This window comes from Leptosomus discolor, chromosome 1 (genome assembly GCF_034619465.1).
Source record: "Leptosomus discolor isolate bLepDis1 chromosome 1, bLepDis1.hap2, whole genome shotgun sequence".
Taxonomy (NCBI): domain Eukaryota; kingdom Metazoa; phylum Chordata; class Aves; order Leptosomiformes; family Leptosomidae; genus Leptosomus; species Leptosomus discolor.
Genome location: NC_141391.1, coordinates 4764880 through 4792440, shown reverse-complemented (window position 1 = coordinate 4792440; position 27561 = coordinate 4764880). Strand labels below are relative to the sequence as shown.

Below are 27561 nucleotides of genomic sequence, written 5' to 3'. Positions count from 1 at the left end.
TGACATTCTGTGATCCTGTGATTCTGTGATTTGGCCTAAACAGATTGGAAGAAATCCAGTCTATAAGGAAAAGCCACTTAAATGTTGCTTTTCATACTTTGCGTGCAAAGTGGAAATGGAAGGAGGCAAATGGCCCTGAAGATAAGCAGAGGAAGTTCTAGCTAACCTACCATATGGAATCCCTTATCACCTTGATGGCACAGGAATCTTGGTTATCTCAATGTGTTTTCCGACATGAATGTCTTAAGTCTTCCAGTGAAACTAACAGGAAGCCTTTGAGTGTCAGTCTGTCTATCCATATTCTGAGGATGGATGTGTGATGATAATGTCTACCCCTTCTGAAATAATTTAAGAACTGAAGCTTTTCCCTAAGAAATGGGAAACCTTGATTCTAGGCTCCATTCAGTTTGGGTGGGATTAGCTACTTTTAAGCCCTTTGAGGATTTAACAGGGCTCTTTATCTCAGCATACTTGCCAGCAAGGTTGGGCAAGAGACAGGTATCTCTCTCTGATAATACTTTCTGTTAATGTTTAAAAAATCAGGGAACCAGCAGGTCAAGTAGGAAGACACTTAATGAGCAGAGAAACATATACAACTGTGTAGCCCCTAGAAATAATCAAGTTTGCTGACCACCCAGGCCTTCAGGAATCTCCCCAGCATCATTTACATTCATTTTGCTGTCTCCTGCGATTTTTAACAATTTATGAACAAAAGACAACTGATCACATACAGAACACATTATGAAAAGCTTTTGCCACTTGTAGACTTTTCAAGTTCATTTTAGTTATTCCTTCGTATCTTGTTCTAATATCATTTTACTTTACACATCAAGGTCAGTTCTTAGAGGATACTGAGCAATTAAATGGCTTAATTACAGTGCTTACAGAAATATACTAAGTGAGGAAATTGAAGGTCTGGGTAATTATCCTAACAAAAATCCCTGCTTATTTTATCTTCCTTCTTGCTGATAAGCAGTAGCTGTTATGCTTGTTTAATTTTTTCCAAATAATTTTTAGCACTTCTTTACAGTCAGCCTTTGAATTTTTCCAGGTAATTCAGTGAAATGCTTCAGAATTGGCTGGTAAATGAATTTTCCAAGAATTTTGCAAGGCTGTGATAAAGGGACGGTTTAGGAGTTCAAGTAGGGGCTATATTATACTATTATCTTCACTAATAGGATCACCATACAGGATGTGACATCAGGAAGGAAGTACGCTGTGAACTGAAGAAACAGCCCACAGAAATAACATGGCTGCTGTATTTTTCTGTATGTAGGACAAGAAAACGCTGTAATACTACTGGGAAGTTTCATAAGTACAAGCTTGTTTGCATGTAATTCTCCCATGAGAATTATAATACAGCCTTGTGGAAAACTGCGGTTTAGATCAACCTGTTTTGGGGTTTTTTGTTGTTGTGGGGTTGGGTTTTTTTTAAATGAAAAGCATCACTCAAAAAATTGTTCAGGAGAGCGAAAGAGCCCCTTCTGTGTGCACGTGGGTGCTGTGCAATCGGAATTTAAAAGAATATGGGGAAAACATAGCTCATATGAATGTGTGCAGAGATAGCCAAAAGGTAAAAATTAGGGCAAAACTGAAGCCAGAGCTGCTCATTAAAGCGTGGTGGAACCGCTGTAACGTCTGCAGAAGTGCCTGGAGGGCTGTTTAGTAAGAGCTTCTCCACTCCAGTCACTTGGCCAACACACATGTGGGCTGCATAGCAACCCGACAAAAGGCAGCTGGGTCTGCATGATGCTTGCAGATCAGGGCCTTCAGTTCGAAAAGAACTGTGAGAAAGAAAAAAGCTGTAGAAAATATTGACTAGTGTACAGAAGGCCAAGCCTGTCAAAGGGGTCAGGCAGGTAATCATCAAAATTAGAGATAAAAGAGATCATTATGTTATTTCATCTGTTCACCAGCCTACTGAAGAGTGTGCTGTGCAGTATAACATGAGCATAGCTGAGAGTGGGCGTTGTTAGACCTCTAAGACTCTGGAACAGGCTGCCCAGCCTAATTGATTGGGAATTTAAAATTAGACTTGTTATAGAAGGGACTTCTCTGCTATAGTGAATAACTACCTCAGAGATGGACAAGATAACCACTAAGGGCTGTTTGTCACCCAAAACATAAGGATTCTCCGCTCCCATTAGCATTTTATCGCAACCAAAACCATTACATTTAAAAAAGGAAAGCAGGGACTATTTCACACTAGCATGTGAAACCACCTGTTACATGTTAATTTTGAGGCAAACACCTTAGACTGAGAAAAAGAATTACCTACCAGTTGTACACATAGCACATACTCTTTCAACAGCCAGGAAAAAAAAAAAAAAAAATAAAGGCTGTTAGTCATCTTGCTTTAAGGCATAACTTTGATCACCATCTAGTATCAGAAACAGATTTGTCCCTATACCGTAGGATGTAATTAACTGCTTTATGGGAGCACTGCATGGCTGGACTTAGCTCGTGATGCGGAAAGGACGGTAAGTCTGGCAGACCAGGAGTCTGTTCTGTTCCGGCAAAACCTGTAGCATGTTCTCACATGGGTTCAGATGACACCTTCCCAAGCACTGCGGTCTTTTCTTATGCTGCTCTCATCTTTCTAAAACAGCTTTTTCTTGAAGATTACCAATTCCTTTAACTATCCCTCAGAAAAACAGACAGAGGCTGGGGGAATGAGAGACAGAGAGACTGCCAAGGCAATGAGACCATGGGTATACTTTTCCCTGTATTTACCTCTGCTGCTTATAGCCCACCTGTTGTGAATCCTTCTCCAAACTACAGGGATTTTATTGTTTTTACAAATAATCCTCATGTGCCTTTTATGTGTTTTGAATTACCATAACCTTCCCTCTATCCAGAAAATCTCTCTTATTTGGGACATTTCTTTGTATAGTGCCTTGAAGAATTTCAGGTTTTTCATTGAGCAGGGGAACGAACGAAAGTGAAGGCAAAGACTTTTTTCTTATAAGGCAGAAGTCAGTAAAGCAATGATGAAGGGATTCAAATTGCAGCTTTAAAGATCTTAATCAAAGCTTTGGAGAAAAAAACAATAACATCAATGGTGTCTCTGAAATTTTCCGTCGTCTTGCTATTGCATTTGCAAGTTGGTTTGTTGCCTGCTGAAAGACATACAGTCATTCTAGAGGAAAAATAATTGTTTCCATTTCAGGACTGGAAATGCTTCCAATAACCTGAAACTTTGTCTCTACCGATTTCCTTTTTTTTTTTTTTCTTGTGGGTTACTGTTGCTCTTTACTTGCTAATGTAGCTTTGGGTCTGAAACAAATGTAAAGCAAATCAGAATTGTTGGTCCAACGCCACTTTTTTTCACGCCTAACATTGTCATATTCCTGCATTACCTTCTTGGGCAATACCATTGACTGTCAACCTTTCCCAGGAGAGAAGAGCATCATCTACAGAAGCACAGCTGTATTTTGGCTCTTTGCCTTAGCAAGAATTCAGGAAGTTTTCTGGGAAAACAAAGACGAAGTGCAGGTTTATAAAGGGAAACTTTGGATTACAGCAATGAGGGCTGCACATCACCTTCGCAGGTTTTTCAGTAAGCACGTGATTTTCACTCTGACCTCCCTGGAAACGTAGCACTTGTCCTGCCTTCAGATTGTAGCAAAGGGACACTCTCAGCCTCTCACTGCCTACAGAACATTGTGAACAGCTCTCCTCCACAATAATTACAGCTACTCGAGCACAAACAACTTCCCTACTCTTACAGCTTGCATTGCAAGAACACCTAATGGCCAAACACAGGATCAAGGTCCTGCTGTTTGAGTAGCTTCACATGCGCGCACGGAGAAGCAGCCCGTGTTTCGAAAAGCCTGCAGAATAAATCAACAGAACCATCTGAAATTACTAGAAGATGCAGGATAGGTCTGATTTTTTAATGAGCTGTGCCAGGCACAGGGTATGTGCAAGATTCAAATGCATTCGTGGAGGAGCATGAGGTGGATGCCGAACGAGAGTCCAACACAGAAAGATCAGAACAGTCAGGTCTGAAGAGTTCTTCTTCCCCAGGTAACACAGCAGGTCTCTCTCAAGAGTTGAAAGGAGAGGAATTACACCCACCATCAACCTGGGTAGAGAAAGACAGACTCATGGGTGCTGCAGGCTGGCACATCTGCAGCACAGAGCTGTGCAGAGGTGCTACTGTGGGGTGCAGCCCCTTCAGCCCGGCACCCTGCCCTGCTGCTGGTGTCTAGAGCACAGTAACTCGGGCTCAGCACCACTCTGGTGCAGCCATCCTGCCTCCTCTTCTGCAGGAGCCTCACACTTTCTACCATCTTCAAGTCCAAAGCCCCAGGGCTAGCTCACAGAAAGAAACTGGTATGGAAAATAACCTTTCTTCTTAATCAGATCCTTTTAGAAACCCATCTAGGAAGAGTCTTTTAGCATTAGATTGCCTGGTCTCTTTTCTTAGCCAAAACCAGGGAATGATCTTCTGAACCACGACTCAGACGATGAAGGGAGGCTGTTTGCTTTGTATGGAATCATGCACTGGAAAAAACAGTCTTCCCAAAATTAAGGGAGATTGGCTAGAGTATAGTAACAGTCACTGGAAAATTACTTCCATACAATTTAGGGATCCATGCATCTAACCCTAACGGGGATAAAGAGTGGGATCAGGAGGAAATTGTCCCAGTAAGTGTAAGAGGCCAAACAAGAAAGTTCATTAGCTTTATGCAGTGCAGAAATCCAAAGCCAACAGTAATTTTAACGAAAATAGGAAGAGATACAATCTCTTTATTCAGGCAACATTCCTCTCACCCCAAATTTCCTCCCTAGAGGGCTTATGGATCGACGGGTTGGATTCTCACTCCAGCATAACTTTGGTACCCCAGAGATCTGCAGCCACATGTTTTCCTTGGACTGTACTTACTCAGGCAGACTGTGTTTTTTCCCAAGAGAAGCATAAAATATCATTGCTTCAAAGTTCTCCTTCACCGCAACTTTTATCTCCAGCTGCCTCCACTTCCATTGCCACTAGACAGCACCTTTGTCTATGAGCGTGGAAGGGAAGTGTTAAGTCTGCACATATGATGGGGCCTTAAGCACTACAGAGCAAACTGAAATATCACTGCCAAAAATGCCTCAATGACATTGCCTCGTCTTCAGGCAGGGTCTGGACACTAAGCCTAGGGCTCATGCCGCTTGCACTGACGCACCTGAGTTAGGCTCACCCAAGTCTCCCTGTATAATCAGTGAAGAGAAATGAGACACTCCAGCTCAAATTGGAGACAGGGTAAGTGGCCTCTGGAAGACGAGGCTGTGCTTCCCCTGACGGCAGGGAGACCCTACAGTGACTCTGCTGCACAATGTCACACAATCCTTCCATTTCCCCAAACAAGTTCCGGATTTCTCTTAACAACTGCAACTTCCTTTCAAGAGCTGCTCACTTGTGATTGTCTAGTTAACGGGGGGGGGGGGGGGGGGGGGGGAACCACATTTTATTCCATACGAGTTTTTCTCACCACGTATTGTTTTACATACAATGTATGTAAAACCCATCCCCACAGGCCAGAAGGTCCCACAGTGTATCACTGATCACGAGCTGAATGTGTGGATTTTTTTATGCTTTGGCTATAAGATGAATCGGTTTTGCTCCCTGGTAGGTGGGCTCTAATGCCATGCAATTTAGGTTGGTTTCTAGCGTTCTGCACTTTTGACTCCTCTGGCATTACTTCAGAAGTTAATTTTAGAAAATTAGTGCCAACCACCCTGCAAGATGTTGGTGTAAATGGCAAATGTTATTTGCTGGAGCAGGTGAAAAAATCTACCAACAGTCCATATATAATAACTCTTCCTTTCTAGGGTAACAGGAATATGAAAGGGTGCTTTGCCTTGACCAAGCATAGCAGGAAAAGTTTTGCAAGGCTAGTGTAAACCTTTTTGTTAGCATTAAGCTTAGAGAAAGCAATTTCTACAAAGCCTACAGTTTGGTGTTCAAATAAAGGAAAATGGACCTTTTAGGAGATTTGCATGTAGTCATTTGCAGAGAACTTCATACTTTATATTGGGTGTTCTGGATCAGATAGAGCATTAGTGTCAGATTGAGCGAGGCCATTTCACGGGCAGCTCATCAGCCTTCCTACTGATTACATTATTCTTTCACAAGTTGGGTTTGAGTAAAGCTGCACAAGCTTTTGTAATGCTGATCCATAATTAGGGGCTTGCGTTTTTCCTTAAAACTTTAGGCAATGTGAATTACTTGCATAAATATTTCACAAGGAATTATATAAATATTCCGCGGTGATTAGGATTGTTTATACTGTCTCTATCAGAAGACAGTCCTTTCTTGATCCTCATTGCTTTGATTTTCAAAGACATACAAGCAATCTCCCATATATTTGGAAATTACACTACCTGTTTGTGCTTTTGAATAACAGCACAATCTCAGCCTTGGAGACTGATGATTCAGAAAATCGCGTAGCTAACTTACACAATCTGTTTCCACTGTTGTGCCGACAAATGAGCAAGCTGAGTATCCGGCTCAGGCAATTGCCCGTGTAATTTTCTGAAAATCTGCTGTATTATTTTCTTGTGTTGGCAAAAAATTATAAGTGCGGCTGTGCTGCTCCAGAGCACCCCAAGCCCTGGAGGAACTGCATTTCAGAAGGGAACAATTTCCTCCCTGCTCCTCTCCATCTTGCTTAATGGATAATTGTTTTCTGCTGTTTTGGGTCAGGTTAGTAACCTCAGGAGCTGGGGGAAAGGAGATCTGAGGTCTGGGTTATTTCTTGTCCCTTTCTTCCTTCTGCTTCATTTGGAGAATAATTGCACGAGGCCCAAACGCTCAGTCCATGATCTGTGCTGGGGTAGAGGCAGACAACACAGGCATACAGCTGGGGAGCTTTCATATATCCCAGCATCACATCATCCCTCACAGAGCCGCCGCCATTCTAGATGTTTTTCCACCCAAAGAAAGGTCAGCCCATGGTCTGCCCTGTACAAACAACAACGTCCCTGAGTTCCTGCTGACAGTGACTGTGACTTCCTTACAGAAAATACACCATCCTGGCAAATGGATTAAGAAAATCATTGCATACCTTCAGAGCTTAGGGGAGGGGAAAACCACAATTTGGAAGAGTAACACAAATCACCTACAATGCAGGTGAAGCCCATGTAACATATGTTCTTCATACACCACTTCAGTTCAAGTGAATTTATTCATTCCTTCTTAACCTTGCACGGCCCTTTTTTTTCCCCAATATGCCAGTCTTCATAGAAAGCATGTGATTATTTCTCATTTTCAAGGCCCAACTACTCATTTCTTAATTTTGGTGACATGGCAGCTGTCCAGGTTTTTCTTGTTAAGATGATATTCATTTGTCCCCTTTATTTCATTTATTTCCCCCTTTGGCTCCATAGCTATAAATCAAAATACACAAAATTAAATAAAATAAAATAAACATAAGTGCAGGTGGAAATTCAGGAAATATAAATAACTAGGAGTAGTTTTCCAAGACTGCTTTTTTAATCAATTCTAAACACAAGATATATATTCCCTGTTGAACTAAGAATGTTGTGACCACCTATTGTTAAAGAACAGCAATAAATCTGCACAACAATTCCTTACTCCTATGATTCACTGACATATTTTGCCAGACAGCTAGTTCAGCTTGCTCTTTTTCCAGAGGTGTTTTATGCTGTCCACAGGAAAGGCATGATATGCTGCCACGAGAAAGGCATGAATGCTGTTTGTCCCTGAAGAAAATTCCTTCTTTCTCCATCTCTGAGGGAACGAGGCTTCTGGATGATAAAACAGTCTTTTACCATGTGATAATCAGGGCTCGTCCTCAAATAATACGTTCCACTTCACCTCAAATGCAAAATGCCAGATATTCTCCCACTCCACTTCTCCGCTCAGCAGGATCTCTGATGCTCTGAAACACTCGTGGAGCAAATCACTTCCTTTTGTATTCCCCAGGGAACCGAGCGTTGCTGTGCGGGCAGGGCACTGCCCTTCCCACCTTGTCCCATGTGTCGCCAGCAATCCCTCACAGAGGTGCTGCGTGGGATGTCCTGGTGCCCGCTCCGCTTGCCACTGTTCATCTATAGCTCTTTCACGTCAGAAGATCTCAGCCCTGCAGTACAGCTTCATGCTTGTGGGGTTTTAATCAATCAGACACGGTGTGGGATGAAATTGCCTGAGTTTTAGATTTATTTATTAATAAGTTTTTCTTTTTTTTTTTTTTTAATCAGCCAGGGGTACCTAAGCGTTTCCGTTGTGTAAGCAGGTCATGGTTTTCTCAGCGCAAGTCTAGCTACAGTTTTAATACAGATCAATAAGATTTAGTTTCAATGTCAATAAAAATCACTCAAAACCACTGTGCAAAGTGAGGGGAAGACAAAAAAAGAAGTGCATCTGTTTACACGCTCTTTCTTTCAACAGAATAATACACCCAGCCAGCACACTACAGAATACGCTCTGCTATCATTTACACCGCCTTCCTATGAACCCCAGTGCATACCAGTGCCCTACGTTTTAAAGGCCAGAGCTGTATTGGGGTGTCTTTTGTTTGTAATGGTGCTTACCGTTACTGGTGCACCAGTACCACTGTTAGAACCTTTCGTTTTTAAGGCTGTATAAAGGCTAAGCACTGCCAGTGGTAAGACTTAATGCAAAAGTTCTTACGTGAGAACTGCTGTAGTTGCTGTACTGAGGTAACCGCGATGACAGCACTTCTGCCCGCCCCCCATCCTTCCTTTATGGTGGGAATTCTGCTAACGTAAAATCTTTTGAGAGTGACAAACAGCCTTTCAGACTATTTCAGTGGCTAGAGATACAGGTACAAGAAACAAGAGAATTTTGAATCAAATTATTTCACTTCTCCATGCCTCAGTTTCCTTATCCATCAGAAGTGTAAGTCTGCTCCCCAGACAACCCAATTTCACCAGCCAATCTGATAACAGTATTTCAAAGCTTACATACTCAATGCTTGTAAAGCTCTTAAAGATGCTTGGCTGAAGCTTGACAGAAAAAGATACTATGGGAAAAAAGGTGATATTAATGATTTATTGATTGCAGGTAATACCATCTGGGTATACTGAACACTGTTAAATCCTGTTGCCTTGTGGTATCTGTTGTGTGAAAAGTCAGCGTTTGCATATCCACACGTTTTCACCTCTTGGGACAGACTGTAAACATATGAGTATAATGGATATACTCTATATAGCCTACACTGGCTATAGTCTATGAAACAACTTACGGTCCTTCGTTTAAAAGTATCTCCAGTGTTCTGTATTCCTGGCAGCCCTTCCAATCGCACCAGCGTGAATACACCCGTTTTAAATCAGCTTGTGATCTCTGAAGGCCAAATCCTGCAAGAGACAGACTAATCGGAAATATTACAGCCAAATGCGTAGCATACACTGAAGGCATGTTTATTGTTTGTCTTACTTTCCCCTAACTATTTAGAGTCTGCTCTGGTTGTCTCTTCCCTAAATTTAAAGCAGTTGCCTGAATTTTGCACAGTTCTTTAGTTAAGTTGGGAAACAGAGTCTGCGTCAACCTGTTTTCAAAGTTTGTGTTTCCTAAGTACTTTCATAAATCTACCACTGACTGTAACATATCTTCCCTTGATTTTTTTTAAATCTTAATCTGAAGTACTGGCACATAGATAAAATAGAAGTTTATGTTCTGTTTTCCTCTGAATATGTGCAAGTAAGGTATCATTCATACAGAGACATTCAACTTATATTATTCCTGCCTCACGTCCAAAGAACATAATTTTGACTGTTCCCTGCAAGCGGATATATAAGATTGTTACAAATTGATGCCAAGGGGCCCATACTTGGAATCCGTTTTGTTTTTCTTTGAGTTAGCTTCCAAATTGCAAGGGTGTGCATAATGAATGTGTTATCTAGTCCTTCTGTTTTGTATTTTTGAAGGAGAAACAGCACATACCGCAAAGTGACTTGGCCTACTTGCTCAGGTTCCATAGCAACCCAGTCTTGCTGCGAATTCATTTTGTACTAATCAATTAGAAATTTTGCTCTGGCAGCTGGAATGAAAGTTTACGGGCCGAATCCTCCTTGTTTTACTTGGACCTGCAGTCGCAGTAAATTCAATGAGATACTTGCCTGAGAAGGATACGAACTTGTGTCTTTCGTCTCTCTCTCTCGATTTATTTTTCCTGAAAAGGTCAGATTTAATTTTTGGTTTTCTGTCCAAGCAGAGAAAAGGAGACAATTCTCTTAAAGGATCCACAATTTAAGACACCCTTATGTTACAAACAGAGCTGCTGTCAGGTTAAAAAGGAAGGTATCGCTTTGCTCCCCAGGCTTTTTAACTGGACGTTGTCAGCACAGCTGAGCAGCTCACACCTTCCACCCAGCAGCTTGTAGAATCTCCTGTTGCCTCCACTCCAACACGGCGTGGCCAAAAGGGAATTTTCCAGGGAACGAGGTGGTGTGTGCCAGTGCCCTTCACAGCAGCGCAGTAATGTGGTTAGTATGCACGATTCCTGGGGAAGCTTCCCTTGCAAAGGTCAGCTCATGCACTGCTGGAAGGGCGTGTAACGACCGTGAAAGCCCACGGGAACTTCTCATGTGCACTCTGCGGTGGTGCGGTTGATTAAAATCCAACGTTTTCATTTAAGAGCTTTTGGGTTTGTTTTGTCTGTTGGTTTTTTTCCCCCATTATTTTTCTTTTATTCTTGCGAAAATTGCGATACTGTGAGGTGGGGAATGCCCATACCAAAAAAACCTGACCTGCAACCATGTGGAAATGGCAGAAAGTTTCTGATCTGGGCTGACATTTTGCTGTTAGCGTTACGATTCCAAATTCCACTCATTCTGCTCCTGATCTTTATGTCCAGACTACAGACTTCATGTTTAGATATGCCAAGCGTGCTGTCTGACCAAAACACAGGGAAAGCATTGGGAGTCTACTGTCATTTAACGCCTTTTTTTTTTTTTTTTTTTTTTGTCAGGGGTAGTCACACTGTTAACCTCCTTTTTATGCATTTTTACTGGTCTTTGGATAAGTGAGTCAGAGGCTTGAAATAATTTTTTTAATCTCATTTTTCTCTCTCAATGACTGGAAAAATATGTCCTCCAGTCACAAAGTACACTGAAAAACTGTATGGGTCTATAGGAAGACATACATTTAACACTTTCTTTCCATTTCACCATCATCACTCTAGAATTCAGGCTCTGACCACACAGTATGACAAGTATCTGTTACATCCTGTTTTGTAACAAATGCATAGCAAATCAAAGTAATGACTTAAAACTTTATCACATGTCAGGGCTCGTCAAACCTCCATCGCAACCAAGAGGATGATGCAGAGTAGACTTTGCTCCTTCAAGAGCACGTCAGAGCTGAATCTCCGTTTGCACGTCAGGGTCAGTGACAGGGAAAGCAGTGCTCATCCACTTGCACGCGCTCCCTTTTTTCGCTGTGTCTCTCCAGCTCCTACCGGTAGTTAACACAATGGGAAGGTTATAGCCTTGGCACCGTAAAAAGGGTCAGGGAGTGTGAAGTATGCTGCAGATTCCTTAAAAGCTGCATTCCTAAGGGAGGAACTTCTCTGGAGGGTTGTCAGAAAGAACAAGACCCAGACAACCCCACTGCTGATCGTAACAAAACACACAGGGCTCACAACTCCTGCACTCGGTCTGCACAGCGTGCAGACCGCAGTTCGTGCAAGAAAGCCCAGGCTCTCCACCATGGCTGGCTTCTCCTTCGGGTCAGCACAGTCACTTGAGCGTCTCCAAGCACAGGTACAGTCCTGTATTCCCCCTGGTTCCCAGGCTTCGCCTCCAACGCCGCAGTTTGTGCTCTGATTATAATTAGCAATCTATAAGATCTGCATGTGCCAGGGAGGTGACATCCAAGCGCTTATATCATGCGAAAAACTGGTGGCCAAGGTGGAAAGAAACTTAGCAGAACCAGCTGTGGGGGATTTAAATGTTAAACCCGCTTTACTGTTTTGTGTCTTTTTCTAAAGTGTTCATGTTGTGTTTAGTAAGAAATATTGTACACCTATGTTGTGTGCTATGTTACGTTCAAAATGTGTCTTTTTAGAAACAGATCATTTTTTAAGTTTGCTAGTTTTCGTGTGCTGACTGTTAATTCTTTTATTTTGATGGGGTTTGCATGGTAACATTTCAGTATTTGGGAAAATATGGGAGATTAATCATTATGACTTTCAGATCAAATGTATTGAGGGGAAAAGCTCATGTTTAAATGCATTGTCCTGTATTTTAACCTATTATATGTCTGTGTTCATATTCCCCTTGTTTTTTATTGATGTACTGCACATATCTGACCTCCACGTTTGCCTGATAGTTTTTTCACCAGTTTGGGGGTTCTGATTTCCCAGTTTTGCTCAAAGATCTTTTTCGAATAAGACCCTGATAACCACTAATTATTTACAGTATCCTTTTTGAATTGGACCTACTTATCTGCCATGTACCTGATCCCATTTCCTTGCAGTCAGTAAAGCTCTTCCTTGATCAGGCGAAGCTTTGTGTAAAATACTATTCAAGAACCCAATTTGCTGTGTTTCTTATGCTTTAATTAATGAAATGACACGGCACTGAGCTTCGCTTCTGCCCTGGATCAGTCTGTGGGTTCGCCGATGTGCTTCATCGCCGCGCAGCGATGCCGGGCGCTACCCACCTTCTGCCCGAGCGTGAGGCAGGTTTCCCGCCATTTCCCTCCACAAGGGAATGGTTAAACCCAATCCCCAAAAGGACTTTACCCTTTTCACACCAAATCTGAAACAATTTACCTCACAATACGCCGGGCAAAACTTTTCCTTGCGCGCAACGCAGCCGGCGTCGACGCTCGGCCTCGTTGGCAGCGAGCGCCCGCTTCGCGGCACGGAGCGTTACCTCGCACCAGGGGCTCCAAAATCTTGAAAAAAAAACCCAAAAACCAAAAAAACCCCAAGTTTTAAGTTTTAAGGGACTGCGACCCCCCCGAGGAACAGCAGCGCTCCCCTCGGAGCCGCCGGCGGGCAGATATGTGCAGTCCGCCGCCCCTCAGGCAGGGCTGGGGCAAGGCACTGGGGAGCGGCGGGGGGGGGGGGGGGGGGGGGGGGGCGGCGGCCTTCCCTTGTGCCCCGGCTCAACTTTTTTGTCTCTCTGTCTGTGTGTTGTCGATTTTATTTGTTTATTTTATTTCTTGTCGTGTTTCCCCCCCCCTCCCCTTCCCCTGCCCCCTTCTCTCTCTCTCTCTCTGTGTGTCCGTGTGTGCTTGTGGCCCGCAGGTCCCCCCCTGCCTTGTTCGTCCGCCTCCTCCACCCCCCCCGAGCAGTCCCCCTCCCCCCCCCCCTCGCCGCCGGCCAATGAGGGCCCGGGGCGGTTGCTGGGCAACGGCGCGGCCCAGCCGGCCGCGGGCTCTGACTCTGAGGAAGAGTTTGTCCCGAACTCCTTCTCAGCCCAAAGCGGCTCCGGGAGCCTCGGTGTCGCCGCCAACGGTGAGTGACTCTCTGCCTGCTTTTCGTGCCGCTCTGACAGCCCGGCGTGGGGATGGAGGCTGGCCGCGGGGCGGGGAGGGGGTGCTGATGTGCTCTTCGGGGATTTTGCTTAAAAAAAAAAAAAAAAAAAAAAAAAAAAAAAAGAAAAAATATTGGGGAAGGGGAGGTAAAAGGAGGGGGGGGGGGAGAGTGTGTGTGTAAATCACCTCATAAAGGTTGAAAAATGCCGCATTGGGAAGGTTGGTGGTGGCTGCTGTGCGTGTAGCTGAGGTGGACAGCCACCCTCCGGGGTACCTGGGCAGAGCGGAGAAATGTGGGAAGATGAGGAAAAACTTCTTTACCCTGAGGGTGGTAGAGCACTGCAACAGGCTGCCCAGGGAGGCTGTGGGGTCTCCTTCCCTGGAGATATTCAAAATCTGCCTGGACACTGTCCTGTGTGACCTGCTGTAGGTGAACCTGCTTTAGCAGTGGTTGGACTAGATGATCTCCAGAGGCCCCTTCCAACCCCTGCCGTTCTGTGATTCTGTGTATGGGTTGAAGGTCAGAGCCCTCTCCTTTTTTGGGGGGCGGATTTTGGGTTTCTTTGGCTCTTTTTTTTATTTTTCTTCTGGCTGAAAAACTCACCAAAGACACCCCCCACCCCCTTGTCTGTGAGGGCGGCAAGGTGCGGCCTGGGGGTTGGCAGGGCCGAGGGGAAGGGTCAAGGTGGGCTCCTGCCACCGCGGGCCCTGAGCAGCTGAGAACAACCGCAGGCTCCCGCCGCTGTCAGGAACCTGTCATCCTGCATGGATGGAAAAGGGAATGCCGAAAGCTCAAAGAGTTTCCTTGCGAGTTGTGGCAGTGGCAGCAGCGCCGTGTGTTCAGCCTCAGAGGCCAGAGGAGGGTGTCTGCATCCACGTCTCCCTCGGAGGTGCTGAGAGATGCCCTCACGGTAAGTATTTGAGGCAGCAGTACAGCCTCATGCTTCTGGGATGCTCTGAGACTCCCCGATCGGGAGCTGAGGGCGCTCAGCACCGCCGGATGGACCGTGCTGCTTAAACAAATTTCAAGAGGAGGAATGAGATTTACAGCTCTCTGCTGCAAAGACAATGAGTCATAAACGGAGAGGTAACGCTCATTGGCAAAGAAATGTGAAATTTCATCAAGGGTGGTGTAACCTGATGAAGTGCAGATTACAGCCGTGGAATAGCAGTGGCCACTCAGGCCGCTGCCATCCGGCTTGAGTGATAATTGCTCACAGGTCTGATTTATGATGAAGGAGAAGGCATTCAAAGATATCTTAAAAGAGAGAAAGAAAGGTGAGAGAGAGGTTTACTGCAGCCGGCAACAGCTTAACTGCATTTATGTTAAGCTTCTAAGAAGGTTTCCTAGTATGCTGTTATCTCCAAGTAAGGAGAGAAAGTTTGACATTTAATTTGTGTCCCCCCCTCCTTTCCCAGCTTCCCTCGTCTTTTTCTTTTGTTGCATTTGTTATGGTAAAAACAAACTTTCCTTTCAGAGTTCTTCAAAGGAGAAGGTTATCTCCTCTGAATTGTCATCCTAAGGAGAGTAGGGGGAAATACAGTGTCGTATTCATTCAGGAAACTGCTTAAAATTCATATCCTCTGTTCAGCTTCCCCCCTCCCCTCCCACCCTGTAACATACACACACACATACACACACATCTGACGCCTTGCATTTGCAGTACATTGAAATCTGAAATTGTGTAGATGACCCTCTTGTTGGAAATAAAGCCAAAGTCACACTCCACCTCATGTTTTCAACATCATACTATACGTACTTTCTCTTTGTTCGTTTAGGGAATATATATGTACACGTACTCGCACACCCTCCAGGTAAAAAGAGAGAGGAAAGAAAAAGCAAGTGAGATTAAAGACCATAATCTCTCCTTTTACTAATTAGCTGAACAACAGAAAAAGCATTGTTCAGAGTCCACAGTGGGTTGGTGACATTATTGTATTATTGATGTGCTGGTGAGTTAGTTAGACTTTAGGCTTTTCAGCTGCCTGCTTATTTATCCTTTTTTTTTTTTTCCTCAGTGCTTTTTGCATTGGCTTGTAGACATACTACATTCCCTGAGGCCTTCTTTGTATGTAGGATTCAGCAGGTTGGTAATAAATATGTCCCACACAAAGACAGGGCGTCTGGGGTCTCATTTGCGTGCTTATTCTAGTTGTTCAGTAATCAGAAGTGCAGGTAATGCCAGCACACTGGTGACCTGTTAGGATCAGCTCAACATCACTCTGCTATCAGGAGGAAAAGAAAGGTGACTTATTATGCCAACTATCAACCCATAATCTGAGAGTTCAAATGAATAAGAAGCACAGACCATACAAGCCCATCATGACTAAAACCCAGAGACTCTTCTGACCTCTGTAAATGGATTTAATTGCTTTAGTTCCTTAAGGTTCTATTTCTATGAGGCTTAGTCAGCTTAAACTTTAAATGACAAAGGCAGGTCTTTATGTTCCTTAAATGGTGAAAATTAGTAAAAGCTTATTTTGGTTAGGGCTAAGTTTAATACAGTTAGAGCACTCATTCTGGGAGAATAGTAGCTGTCTCAACAGCAGGACAGCCTGAGAATGCTGTCCGAAGGATTTGTGTTGCACTTTTTAATTGATTGTGGCTAGGTTTTCCTTCCACAGCTGTGTAAACTCAGCCTTAGAGAAGTCCATCCAAAGTAAGTAACACCCAGGGAGCAGCACCGCTGTTGCAAATCCTCATGTAAATTGCGAATATAGTGCACATGGAACTTAAGAAACATGCTATGTTTTGAAGATACAGTAGGCTATTCTTTATCTAAGTTCCTTTCATTCCGGAAAGGTAATAATGCCCGTAATATTATTTCTATACTTCCAGGAAAATGTCCAACTAAACTTTAAAATGAAAGCTGGAGCAAACTAATAAGTATATAAATATGCAGGCGTCACTTAGGGCTTTTAATTTTGTATTGGATGTATTACAAGCCATTGTTTGAGTTTTTTTACTTGTAAGGTAAAAGTAATTTAGAACATTAAAAAACTCTGATTCTTATTGTACTTATACTGTAAACAGATACTTAATTTTAAGGAAGAAGACTTTCCAGATTTGGAGCTTTTGGCTTTTGTTTTTATATATGTCCGCTTCAGAAGACTTTTTATTTTACCTAAAAATACCCAAAGTAACTAGGATGTGGATATCTGCATATTCATAGAATCACAGAATGATTTGGGTTGAAAGGGACCTTAAAGACCATCTAGTTCCAACCCCCTGCCATGGGCAGGGACACCTTCCACTAGACCAGGTTGCTCCAAGCCCCATCCAACCTGGCCTTGAGCACTGCCAGGGAGGGGGCAGCCACAGCTGCTCTGGGCAACCTGTGCCACTGTCTTAGCACTCTCATAGTAAATAATTTCTTCCTTATACTAAATCCAAATCTACCCTCTTTTAGGTTAAAACCGTTAAAAGTCTCTTTCCATCTTCCTTATAAGCCTCCTCTAAGTATTGAAAGGCCACACAGAGCCTTTGCTTCCCCAGGCTAAACATCTCAGGATGTTTCCTTTCAGAAACTTTACAAATTCGTGATTTGGGGATTTCAGCACTATTTGAAAAGTAGGCTGCCTTGGAGTGGGCATTCAGAAACACTAATTAGTTGTTCAGGTTTCTCATCAGTCAATATATGTATATCCTGGTGTGTAGGCATTATGTATATGACTGATGAGAAGCCAGAACCGCCTGAAGGCATCCGATCTTTGATCTGGTTGTTTTAAGAAACTAACAAGTGCTGTGCTGGCTCAGAACATCGGTCCATGTAGTCTCTGACAGTGGTACGGGAGGAGAAGCATGAGCCGTGGGGGTTGTAGGGAGGATGCTGACTGGCTGGGAAAGGTCGAGTGCCAGCCAAGGAGAGGGATATATACGTTGGTAATTGGCTTGGCAGCAGCAGCTCTCTTCAATTTGAACCAGTAAATAGCACGAAAAATAAATTTACAAAAAAATAATAAATCTTTAGGGAATGCTGTTTAGGAAGAGTCCGTCAGCCTGACCATTGCTGTCCACTTCCCTCAGCGTCTGCAGCTGTGGCACTGGGGATGTTAGCAGGTACATCTCTGCTTAGCACAGCTGTGAGGCAGGGAAATGGCTGTTATCCCCATGGGGAGCTGATGTGCGGAGTGACAAAGAGCAGATTTTGAAAAATATATGAAATCTGTGGAAAGCTGACATCTGAATTCCTTTGAGAACGCTGACTGCGTTGCCTCATAGTCAAAGCCGAAGTGCGTGACTTCTTCCAGCTCTTTCATCAGTGAGCAGCCAATGTGAAGTGTGCTTTTGTCATTTTGTGGGGTCTGGTGTGTTTCTCTGAGTGGCTCATATGAGGCAGACAGGAAGGCTGGATGTAGACATTTGAAGCAACCTCTGCAGATGGGAGCCACAAAATCCAAAATCACCTCTCACTTTAATTTTAATATTTAATTTTAATATTCTCAAACACAATTTCAGAGACCAGGGCATGGGTTTTATTTAGTTCTCGCAGAAGTAAGGAGATACCCGAAAGTTGTAAGAATGTCTAAAACTGACTCTCCAGTCCTAAAAATTACTATACTTTGGTGACACTGGAGGTAACATCTACTAAAGTCTTTGTAGGAAGGAACTAATACAGTTTGGAGTTTCATCACCTACCTCTGAATATATGTACCCCGGTTCCTTTAGCTTCTCCCTACAAGTTGGTGGCTGTTCCAACAACTCTTGTTGCTCCCCACTGATGAACCAGTCCTGTTCCATTTCTACCACTAAGGGCATTTATTCACCAAAAAAGCAGCAGTGGAGGGTCACGCTGCCAGTCACCCAAAGTGACAATGCTGCTGGAGAAAGAGAGAGATGGGAGCTAGGCATGGTTCATGGTAGTAGTAGACTTTGAAGTCTAAGAGGAGTGGTCAGCATTGTGCGAAGCATGGACAATGCCGATTATGTTGTCAGTGGACGGGAGGAGGGAAAACCGTGTTGAGTACCTACGTAAATATTCCAGGGTTAGATCCTAGGAGACAAGTGCGACTTGCATAGGATCCTTGATTTCAGTGGAAAATAGGCCAAACCAGCAATTTGACCCCAGAAGCCAGAAAAAAAACCAGAACCACAACATGCTGCTTCTAGTTAGTGGGATCTGCATGAACCAGCCACTTGGCTCACAAAATCCATGGTCAGGGAGTTAATGCAGATTTGTGTACTGCCTTTGCCAGTTTGTTTAGAGTGCTGGAACACTGGAAGCAGTTGAGTTCCCCTAAGATCTTCCTTCTCATTTCTAACTCAATTGGACCAATCTAGACCTCCTGAGTTGTAACCTAAAGGATGTGTCCTATTTTCTGTTGTGGATTCTTTTTATCTTTAGTGATCAGCCTTGAGCTGTTGAAGGCAACCACCGTTTGCAATTTACCTCCCTTTCCTTTCCAACTTTTTATTGAATGATTTGGCCCAGAGTTACGAAGCTAGATCCTTCACAAAAAGGCTGATGAGGAGGACTACTAGAGCCTTATCTGTGTTTTGTCAAATAGTTTAATTTGATGTAAACTGTGCGTTTCTGGCACATTGCAGTGAGTAACTGACCAGTTCATCTGCCACTACTGCTGTTACGGCTGGATTTCTTCAGGATCTAAAAGGAAGTCATCTTCCAGAAATAGCAGGGCACTTTCTGCTGGAAGTTTTTAATCTGTCCATGTATGTGCTCAGTGTTTATTTCTTTAGTATCCTTGATGTGAGTGGTGCTGCACAGCCTGCCATACAGAGACTGCTGCCTTCAGACTCATTCTGCAGCCCAGTGCGACCAGCTGAAAGGCTGAACTTCGCGTCAGCCTGCTTTGCGTCAGGCATCGCTCCTCTGATCTTCAGGTCCGACGTCAGACACCTGAGCTGGCCTGTAGGAGTCCTGCTCAAGCACAGGGTTAGGTGTTTACAACACTGGGATGGAAGAGACAGTCACAGAGAAATGAAACTGCAGCAGGGAGCCCCAAAGACACAGAATGTTAAAGCATCTCAAAGAAAGAATGGTATCATGTAAGGCGTCTTAGAAGTAGAGAATTTTCAGGGATCTGACTGAGGGGAGCAAAAGAACCTTTGATAATGTAATCTTAATAATTGATATTTTGCTCATCTAATAATTAATAATGAATCCAAATTAAATTCCATTTTCTTTTATGTAAGGCTTTTTTTTTTCTTTACAAAGAAAGAAGCTCTGTTCTCTCGCTGTGTTTTGTCTTTGCGCAGTGCTTTCTGTTGCCTCTTTCTTTGCTACTCGAGTAAGCGTGTTAAGTGAGAATAACGATTAATCCCTGCATCCTTTATCAGAGATTTGCAGAGTCCATTAGCAGTCACTGTTACTCATGATGGCAATTCATAATTACAGAAGGGAAACTGAGGAATAGGAAGATACAGCCAATCATTTTCCAAGGTCTTTTAAAAAATTAAAAATTTATTTGGATTATTGTGTTCTCTATTCAAACTTTTTTAACACTACCCCTACCCCTCCACAACTTTTCAGAAGTTCAGAAAAAAATATCTTAAGGAGAGGAAAGGTCTAAAAATATGTTTAGTTCAGGAATAGTTTTAAAATAGTCTTTAATAAAAGAACTTTTTTTTTTTAGAGCAGTGGTGATGATTGAAGAAAAAGGTGGTAGGAGAGGTGCTGGGAAAAAAGTCTTTTGAAAACCAGTTTTACATAATTTTTCATTGAATTTATCCTCTAATTTGGGAACCTGTTCAGAGTTCAGCCTGAGAAACCGCGACCTAAATTCCCCCCTTTTAATTTTAGTCAGAAAACTAAACAAGAGACATATTAATTATAAGCTTTCAATTCAGTTAGAGACATTTCAGGACATCAGGGTCTGAATCATCCGGAGGAGATCCCTCTTTTTCCACTTGTGGAAAGAACTGTGGCTGACTATGAGTCCATAGAACCCGGAGAAGTTAGTTGGGAGCCTCAGCCTGGTCATTTTGGCTTGACTTTTACAGTTGACATCTACTTGAACTCACTAAAACCACCCAAAATTTCACTGTCATATTTGAAAATTTGTCCTCAAATCCTTCCTCCAAATTTATCTCTGTTGTAAAGATGACAAAAGGTTCAGGATTTGAGTTCCCAAGCGTCAGGCATTGCCTCTTAGACCCTGGAAGATCAAGTAAGAAGTTGTAAACTGGCAGATGTGAGGAGGATCAGATCATGAATTATTCCTGCTGCTATTCACTGAGCGGTGGAGCCATCCTGTTGCGTTTTTGTTCCTCCTGTTTCACTCTTCCTACCAGGAGGAAAGATCAGAAAGTTTTCAGCGTGCGAGCGCCAGATCTTTCAGAGGACATGAAGCTCCACAAGTGCCCACTTACCTTGCTGTCACTTGAGCTCTCGCCCCGCGAATTCACTTTGCATCCTGAGAGTATTTGTTTAACCTGGCAGTTGTTTGGCTTCAGGATGAGCCGAAGGTGAGAAGCAAATCATTTGCCACAGGACTAGATGCTTATCGCTGATATCGGTGGGAGGCATTTGGATTAGATTCCTGGCATAACGAGGGTCAAATCCTGACCCAGCTAAAATCCTTTTGGCTCAAACAGGGGGAGGTTCGGTCAGGAGTGGATGATATGAATACACAGAAAATCAGTTTGTTTTTTTTCCTGCAAAGAATAAATATCCCAAAGAGAACAAAGCAAAGTTATGATCGTCACATTCAGTGAAGGGCAGCAATGAAATGAGTCACCTTTCCAGGCCAGTAGGGAACACACTGAATCAGTTAAAGCAGATTTATAGCTTTTTAGCTGTGATAAAACCATATCAGTATGTATATGAATTTACATAGGAGTAGGGTTTTTTTTCCTTTCTTTTAATGCAAGCCACATTGGAAAGTGTGCACAAAGGAGCCTCACTCTGAGGAAAGACAACTGGAACAAATTATATGCATTCAGACTTGTTAAACTGAATTGGCAGCAGAAATATTCCTGGTAACCTGAGCATTACAGCAGCATTGGTATAGTTAAGGTTATGTCAGCATTTCCATTAGAAACCCCTACTTTTGGAGGTTTGTATTTGCAGTAAAAATTCACTGTGGGTTGAAACTTGACAGGCTGTGCAAGGTCTCATCTGAGAGGATTTTTTTTTTACTTCTTTCTTTACGCAATTGAGGACAAAAATCTGTTTGAAGAGTCAAGCTACAAGAGCACAAACAAAAATAGCAGCATTCTGGCTTTGATCCTTTTCGATGTTGAAAAACCCCATTTCTTTCTTTATAGTGTAACTATCAAATGTGCAACAAAATCTTGCTCCAAAGAAGGAATTAATCATTACACTATTCAAGGAAATGAAACATTAATTTATGGCCCATTAGATGCTTTTTCATTGCAGGACTGCCAGCGTTTTGGTCTACCTCAGGTTATACTGAGAGATTTGTGACTAACATGAAACAAAGCCCCCAAAGGAGCAGATTCTGTGTGGAAAAAATGCTTCTGGGCAGCTTTAGAAGAACAAAACATCGAAGGCAGGGTTGTCCAGAGATTGGAGCGAGTACTAGGAATTCAGCCTTCTGGTTTCTGCCACAGGCTCCTCAGCTAAAAGACTTAACCTTGTTTTTCTCCATTGTAAACAGAAGATAGAGCAAGTCATTGGTTTCAGTATTCTTCCAAACTATTTCCTCATCTGTATGATATTACTGGAGCTAGCCTTGGTTTACACTACAGTGAACAAGTAGACAAAAAGGGACCCGTTGCTCCAGACTTGCAGACATTAGGTTTCAGAGAATAAGCTAATGTTTTTTTCTAAATCTTTGCTGATTTCTGGGTGCACAGCACTGAACTTATTTCTGGGTATGTATCATTTCTGAACTAATGTCTCTGTGGCTGAGAATCTTGTAGGAGGCGGTGTGTGCTCTCAGCTCCTGCAGGGCTGTGTGACTTCTGTACTTTGGAAAGTCATAGCTGATGTTCATCAGAACTTTTTCCATTCACCAGATAAAAGCCAGCGTGGAAGTGCACGGTATTATACAATATAGGAAGGAAGTCTGATGCTTGTGTCTCGTGGCTGTGTGGTGTTATTACTGTGAAATGGATCTCTCAGTTGGGAATGAGCTTAAACTTTGGGAAGGCTTGTTCCATTAGCTGTTTTCAAGCCATATGTCTCCGTCTTAAAATGAGGACCTGGGGGCTTTGAACTTTGTTTATAAGCTGAAATTTGCTGGCCACTGCGAACCAGTGATTAATTTGGAAGGGAGAAGATGCCAGAAGTCTCGCTTTGACCTGTGTGCTCTTGCGAACTAAACATCCAATAAGTGCACAGCCTCAGAAGATGTCTCCCCCCGCTTCCTCCTCCATCGTTTCTGTACTTTGCATTATTCACTGTGTTTATTGTAACACACTATTAATCTCAGCCACAGCTTTCAAACCACCATGTGACCCCAACAAATTCTTCAACTAAAGCAGTGATAGCTTTAGGTATTCGGGGTTGGAAGCTTTGAGGCTCTGAGTAGAAGGGAAAGGATCGAGTTAAAATGTCTGAGGCAGTGACTCAGAGGAAAAAGTGCCTTCTGTGGATACTGCACAAGTTTTCTGAAAAATGAGATTTGGAACACGGCATGAGGGGATAGTGCAGCCTCTTGCTGTGTGTGTATGAACCACGGTGTATCCTTTGAAGTTACTTCCCATGTGTACCTGGGTGCAAAGCAGTAGGGTTTTTTTGTTCAAGAGAGGGCAATCCTTAACCATGTGTCTAACAGCGAGACCAAGCCCTTAGTGCCCATGCTTGGTAGGAAAGCTGATGTGATAGACAGTTATGGCGCACAAGAAGCCTTTGATCTTGGAGGGATTTATATGAAAGACTGTCACAGTTCCTTAAGAGTCAATTGGGTTAAGCCTTTGAGGACTACAAGCTGCAGTATATGCATCCCACGTAAGAATTCATTTTGCTGGCAGTTTGGAAAGTGCCAGAATTTGAAGGGTTAAAAGTTGTGTTTGTTTTAATTCCCGCCGCGTGAATTGAGACAAAAACCCCAAATGCAGATAGAATAGCTGGTATAGTGTTTTAAATGCATGATTGGCATTAGCTCAAAGTCTACGACTACAAGGTCAGTGTTTCGTAGTAAGTGATGCCTGGAAATGGAGTCAGAAGACTGGTGACTGGTGACAGTTTGTGACCTTGACCTACATGCTGGTGCCTGAATCTTCTGTCAATAAAATGGGGGATAATGATCATTGTTTGATTCTTGCAAGCTGTGGGGATTTTTTGATTCTTGGGTGAAAATGAAAAATACTGTGTGCTCCTACTCCGTTCTGCTGATACGTCCGCGGCATCTCAGCGCTTTACTGCTTCTAACATGAGCTCCCATCTCTGTAGGTAAGGGATGGTGGTGCCACAAAGTTTAGGCACCCTTTTTGTAACATGTTAAAGTCTGCCCTGACGTTTAACAGGGAAGATTTCATAGATCTTTTTTCTCTTTTTGTGTAATAATTAGGCCTATTAATAGAAGCCTGCTTAATTAAAGCCTTTTCCATATAAAGCAGATAAAGTGTAGCAAAAAGACAAAATGGTTCAAATCATAAGACTGTATGTCAGAAGCTGATAAAATTCAGACCTACAGGGTATCACATTTCTGCTTACAAAAGGTCAGCTGATGTTGACATGTCAAAGTAGCATGAAAATATACAACCATTCACTAAAGGCAGCTATGGTGGGGTGAAAGACCAGTGACTCCATGTTCCTTGTGCTACCGAAGCCCAAATCTGCCCCCTTTGCTCATCAAGTGTCTCAAACAGCAAGTAGTCTTACTGGTAAGAGTGGTCAAAATAAGCAGGCTGGACTGTCCCTCATTAATTTCCTCCTAATTGTTCCTAACCTTTCACTTCTTAGGACATCAGCATTACTTGGAAATGAACCCCACAAAATAGAGCAAGGGTGTTTGGGATGCCTTACAAAGTAGCATAAAAATTACTGTTGTCACTTCTTGTCTTACCTGTCCTAACTGAAGATGTCCTGGTAGGGCAGTAAATTCATAGAATCATAGAATATCTTGAGTTGGAAGGGACCCATAATTAAAGGCAATTTTTACCTGTTGTCTTAAAATACATTGTTCCATTCTGGAGGATCTAAGCCTTTTTCTGTTAAATTCCTGTAGGTTTTCAGGGTATTTCTAAATATCCTGTCAATTGAGTCTGTTAACCTCGGTGTGTTTTGTTTTCTTTCTAAGTAAGACCTGTATTGTAGAGAGAAAAATCTGCCACACAGAATTACTGAGGTTAAGCAGGTTATAATTTCAGCATTTCGGACACCTCAGGATATTAGGCGTTCGATAAGTACAACATACTGCAAATAGGGAAAAGCGTTGTGAAACGGTAAGTGGACATATTTCTTTTCCAGCATTTGGGGGAGAAGGGCTGTTGTAGTGGCCAGGCCAGTAAGACAAGAGTGTTGCACTGTTCAAAGTCAGCCAGCCATGACAGCTCAGGAATTGGACTCCAAGTTCTCCCACATGAGGGGAGAATTGAGCTTTGTGACCTGCTTCAGAAAAATTAAAGTAGTGACACATGCCTCATTAGCATGACAGCTCTGGGAGTGGGCTTGGGTTATAATAAAGTGCTGCAAGACCTTGGAGTGCTGCAGTAGGAAAGCTCGCAAGTGTAAAATCGATGCTTTTGATACATTAGGTGGTAATGGAAGAAGCACAGCACAGAAGTGGTATGATCAGATGATTTAGTTATAGCTATAAATCTAGTGGCAGTATCGTGGCAACGTGATCGGACACAGCATTTCACAAGGAGCGTGGCACAGAGATTCATGCATTAGTCAAGCCTGGTGCTGAGGCACGTGTGGGTGTGGATTGCGTTACTGATATAAATGGCAGAGTGGTTCATCCTGGCAAACACACTGAGTAAAACAAGGATGCTTTGTAGTAAATGAGCACTTTGGACAGAGGTGCCGATATTCGGATTCTGTATAGGTATTTCTGGTGCAAAATGAAAATCATCATGGATTGCTCCTTTCTTTATCAATGAGGTTAAAAGTAATACTTACACACTGAGCCCTTCCTTGCCTTACCCTGCCTGGCCGAATGTGGAGCTTTTATAAAAATCCTCTAGAGTCACATTTCAACAGTAAAACTAGTCCGGCTTGATGGTTGCTTGTGCTACGTTTTAATGTAAATCAGGTCTTTTCCTCGCTACTCAGTTTACATAAATCTCACGCAAATCACCTTAAAAAACTTCTCTCCTTGAAACTGAATGGCTACATGAGGCTATCGCAAGGTTCTGCATTCTACCTCAAGCCATATAGTTCCTCATTCAGGCATCTTGTTTTTAAATTAATTCTTCCTCTTAAATGACCATCATCTTTGCTTCTTTGTATTGCAGTCAGTTTTTCTACACCTCTCTAATCATGCGTGTCAACTGATGTTGGTACAGTTTCAGGTATGCAGTGAGTACCCAAGGAAAGACAGGTCAAGTAAAAACCGAAGGGAGTGACATTGCTTCCTGCCATTAACACATGCTTGATTAGGGAAAATAGCATTAGGACTGATATAGAAGAGTAGCAGGTCAGAGGAGACAAAGCAAATTTTAGTGGGTTTTTTTGTAGAATGAGTTAGAGAAATTTGTACTGTTGCTGCCTGTAACTTTTCTGATACACCAATGAAACTTGAAACAAGAGGTCGTCTCAAAGGGTAATAGCTTCCAGCCAAAATGTGCTTCAGTCTACCAGACCACCCATCCTTTCTTTATCAATGAGGTCAAAATAATAGCAGTGCTTGGCACTTTTACACAGATGGGTAAAATCTATTGTGTCACCAGTAGATATTTCCAGAAACCTAACCCGGGTAACTGTTTTTAATAGCAGAAGTAGTTATATTGTGCCTTTCCTGTGTATATCTCTAAGCAATTAGGCAACAGCAGGTCTCCTGGTACGTCCTTGAATCAGATAAGTGTGATTATCTCCATTTTACAGAGGTCACAAGTGACTAGCCCGAGGTCACCCAGGCATTCTGTGATACCATCACGGCGGGATTCATCTCCCCTTATTCTCCCGTTTCTGTAACAACCACTACACTATGTTCTCTCCCAAAAGCTACAGACACTTAACACAATTGAGCGCTTTGGTGCAATTGATTTCTAACAGTCTGCGAGCCACTTCCCAGACCTGATTTCACCTGCTGAAAATGGCTTACTATGAGCAGGAGTTTTCCCCAGTTTACAGACAACCACAATGTTCATGCATGGAATTCATCTAAAATAGACAGATACAGACGGGCATCCAAGTACTACATCTACCTAGATCTGCATAAAATATCCTGTTTGCTAATGGAATGAGAAATAAATGATTTTCAAACACAGCTCTGAAATTTGCAAAGGCACCTTAACTACCTGTTGGAAAATTCTGTCCTAGTTTTTAGTCATGTGAATTTCTGAACAGGGAATTTAGGCTTGTGCTGAATATTGTGGTAGCTTCTATTTGAAACAGTTTTCTTCGTCTTCCATTTCTTCTCCATAAAAAACTCTGGAGCGGTTTATATCAGTGTCAGTCCATGCCAGAAGTTCCTCCAGTCCATCTTGGGATAAAATGCAAACAGTTCTCCTGTGACTGGACTGCGGGTTGGTTGCTGTCACGTGGAAAGCTGACTAAAGGCCTTTAATTTATGAAATGCTACATAGTCCTCAAAAGATTGCCTAAATATTTTACTGCATGTCACTTTTTGTTGGAAACCAGAACCCATATTTGCTGTGCCGTCCATTAAGTAGAACCTCTTCAAATTACTTCTGCTTCCAAATGGGAGTTTGTATGTGCTAACTTTTATCTGACAACTTCAAACACGTCTCAGGGCTCTTGCATCTTTTTTACTATTTGTCTCCATCTTGGCTTAGCGTAGTATTTATATACAGGATTTAGAGGTGGTCTTAAAGCTTTTGTTTTTATTTTATTTTTTTCCAAATTGTTCTTTGCGGGGCACTGGAAGGGGGTAGTATTTAAGGCCCCTTCAAAGAATGTGGATAACTTTCATCTGCTCAGATGTTAAGAGAGTAGGATGTTTGCATGCTACAATGACTGATAAATTATTGTGTTCAAGAGGTAATGATAACGTTTGAAGTTTTACAGAATTAATTTCCCTGGAAGTTTTTCAGCACAGTAGCT

The 27561-nt window shown here is 42.8% G+C and overlaps 1 protein-coding gene across 4 annotated transcripts in view; it reads left to right on the top strand.

The window, feature by feature from the left end:
- TENM4 (teneurin transmembrane protein 4) overlaps nucleotides 1-27561 on the top strand; it is a 358687-nt gene that overhangs the window by 75277 nt on the left and 255849 nt on the right. For 3 of the 4 annotated variants that reach the window (XM_086481675.1, XM_086481674.1, XM_086481673.1), the window contains exon 3: nucleotides 13233-13442. The exons of the other annotated variant lie outside the window; for it this stretch is intronic. In XM_086481675.1, coding sequence (XP_086337801.1) covers nucleotides 13233-13442 — 210 coding nt within the window. The remainder of the gene's footprint in view (nucleotides 1-13232; nucleotides 13443-27561) is intronic. 4 annotated transcript variants of the gene reach the window in all.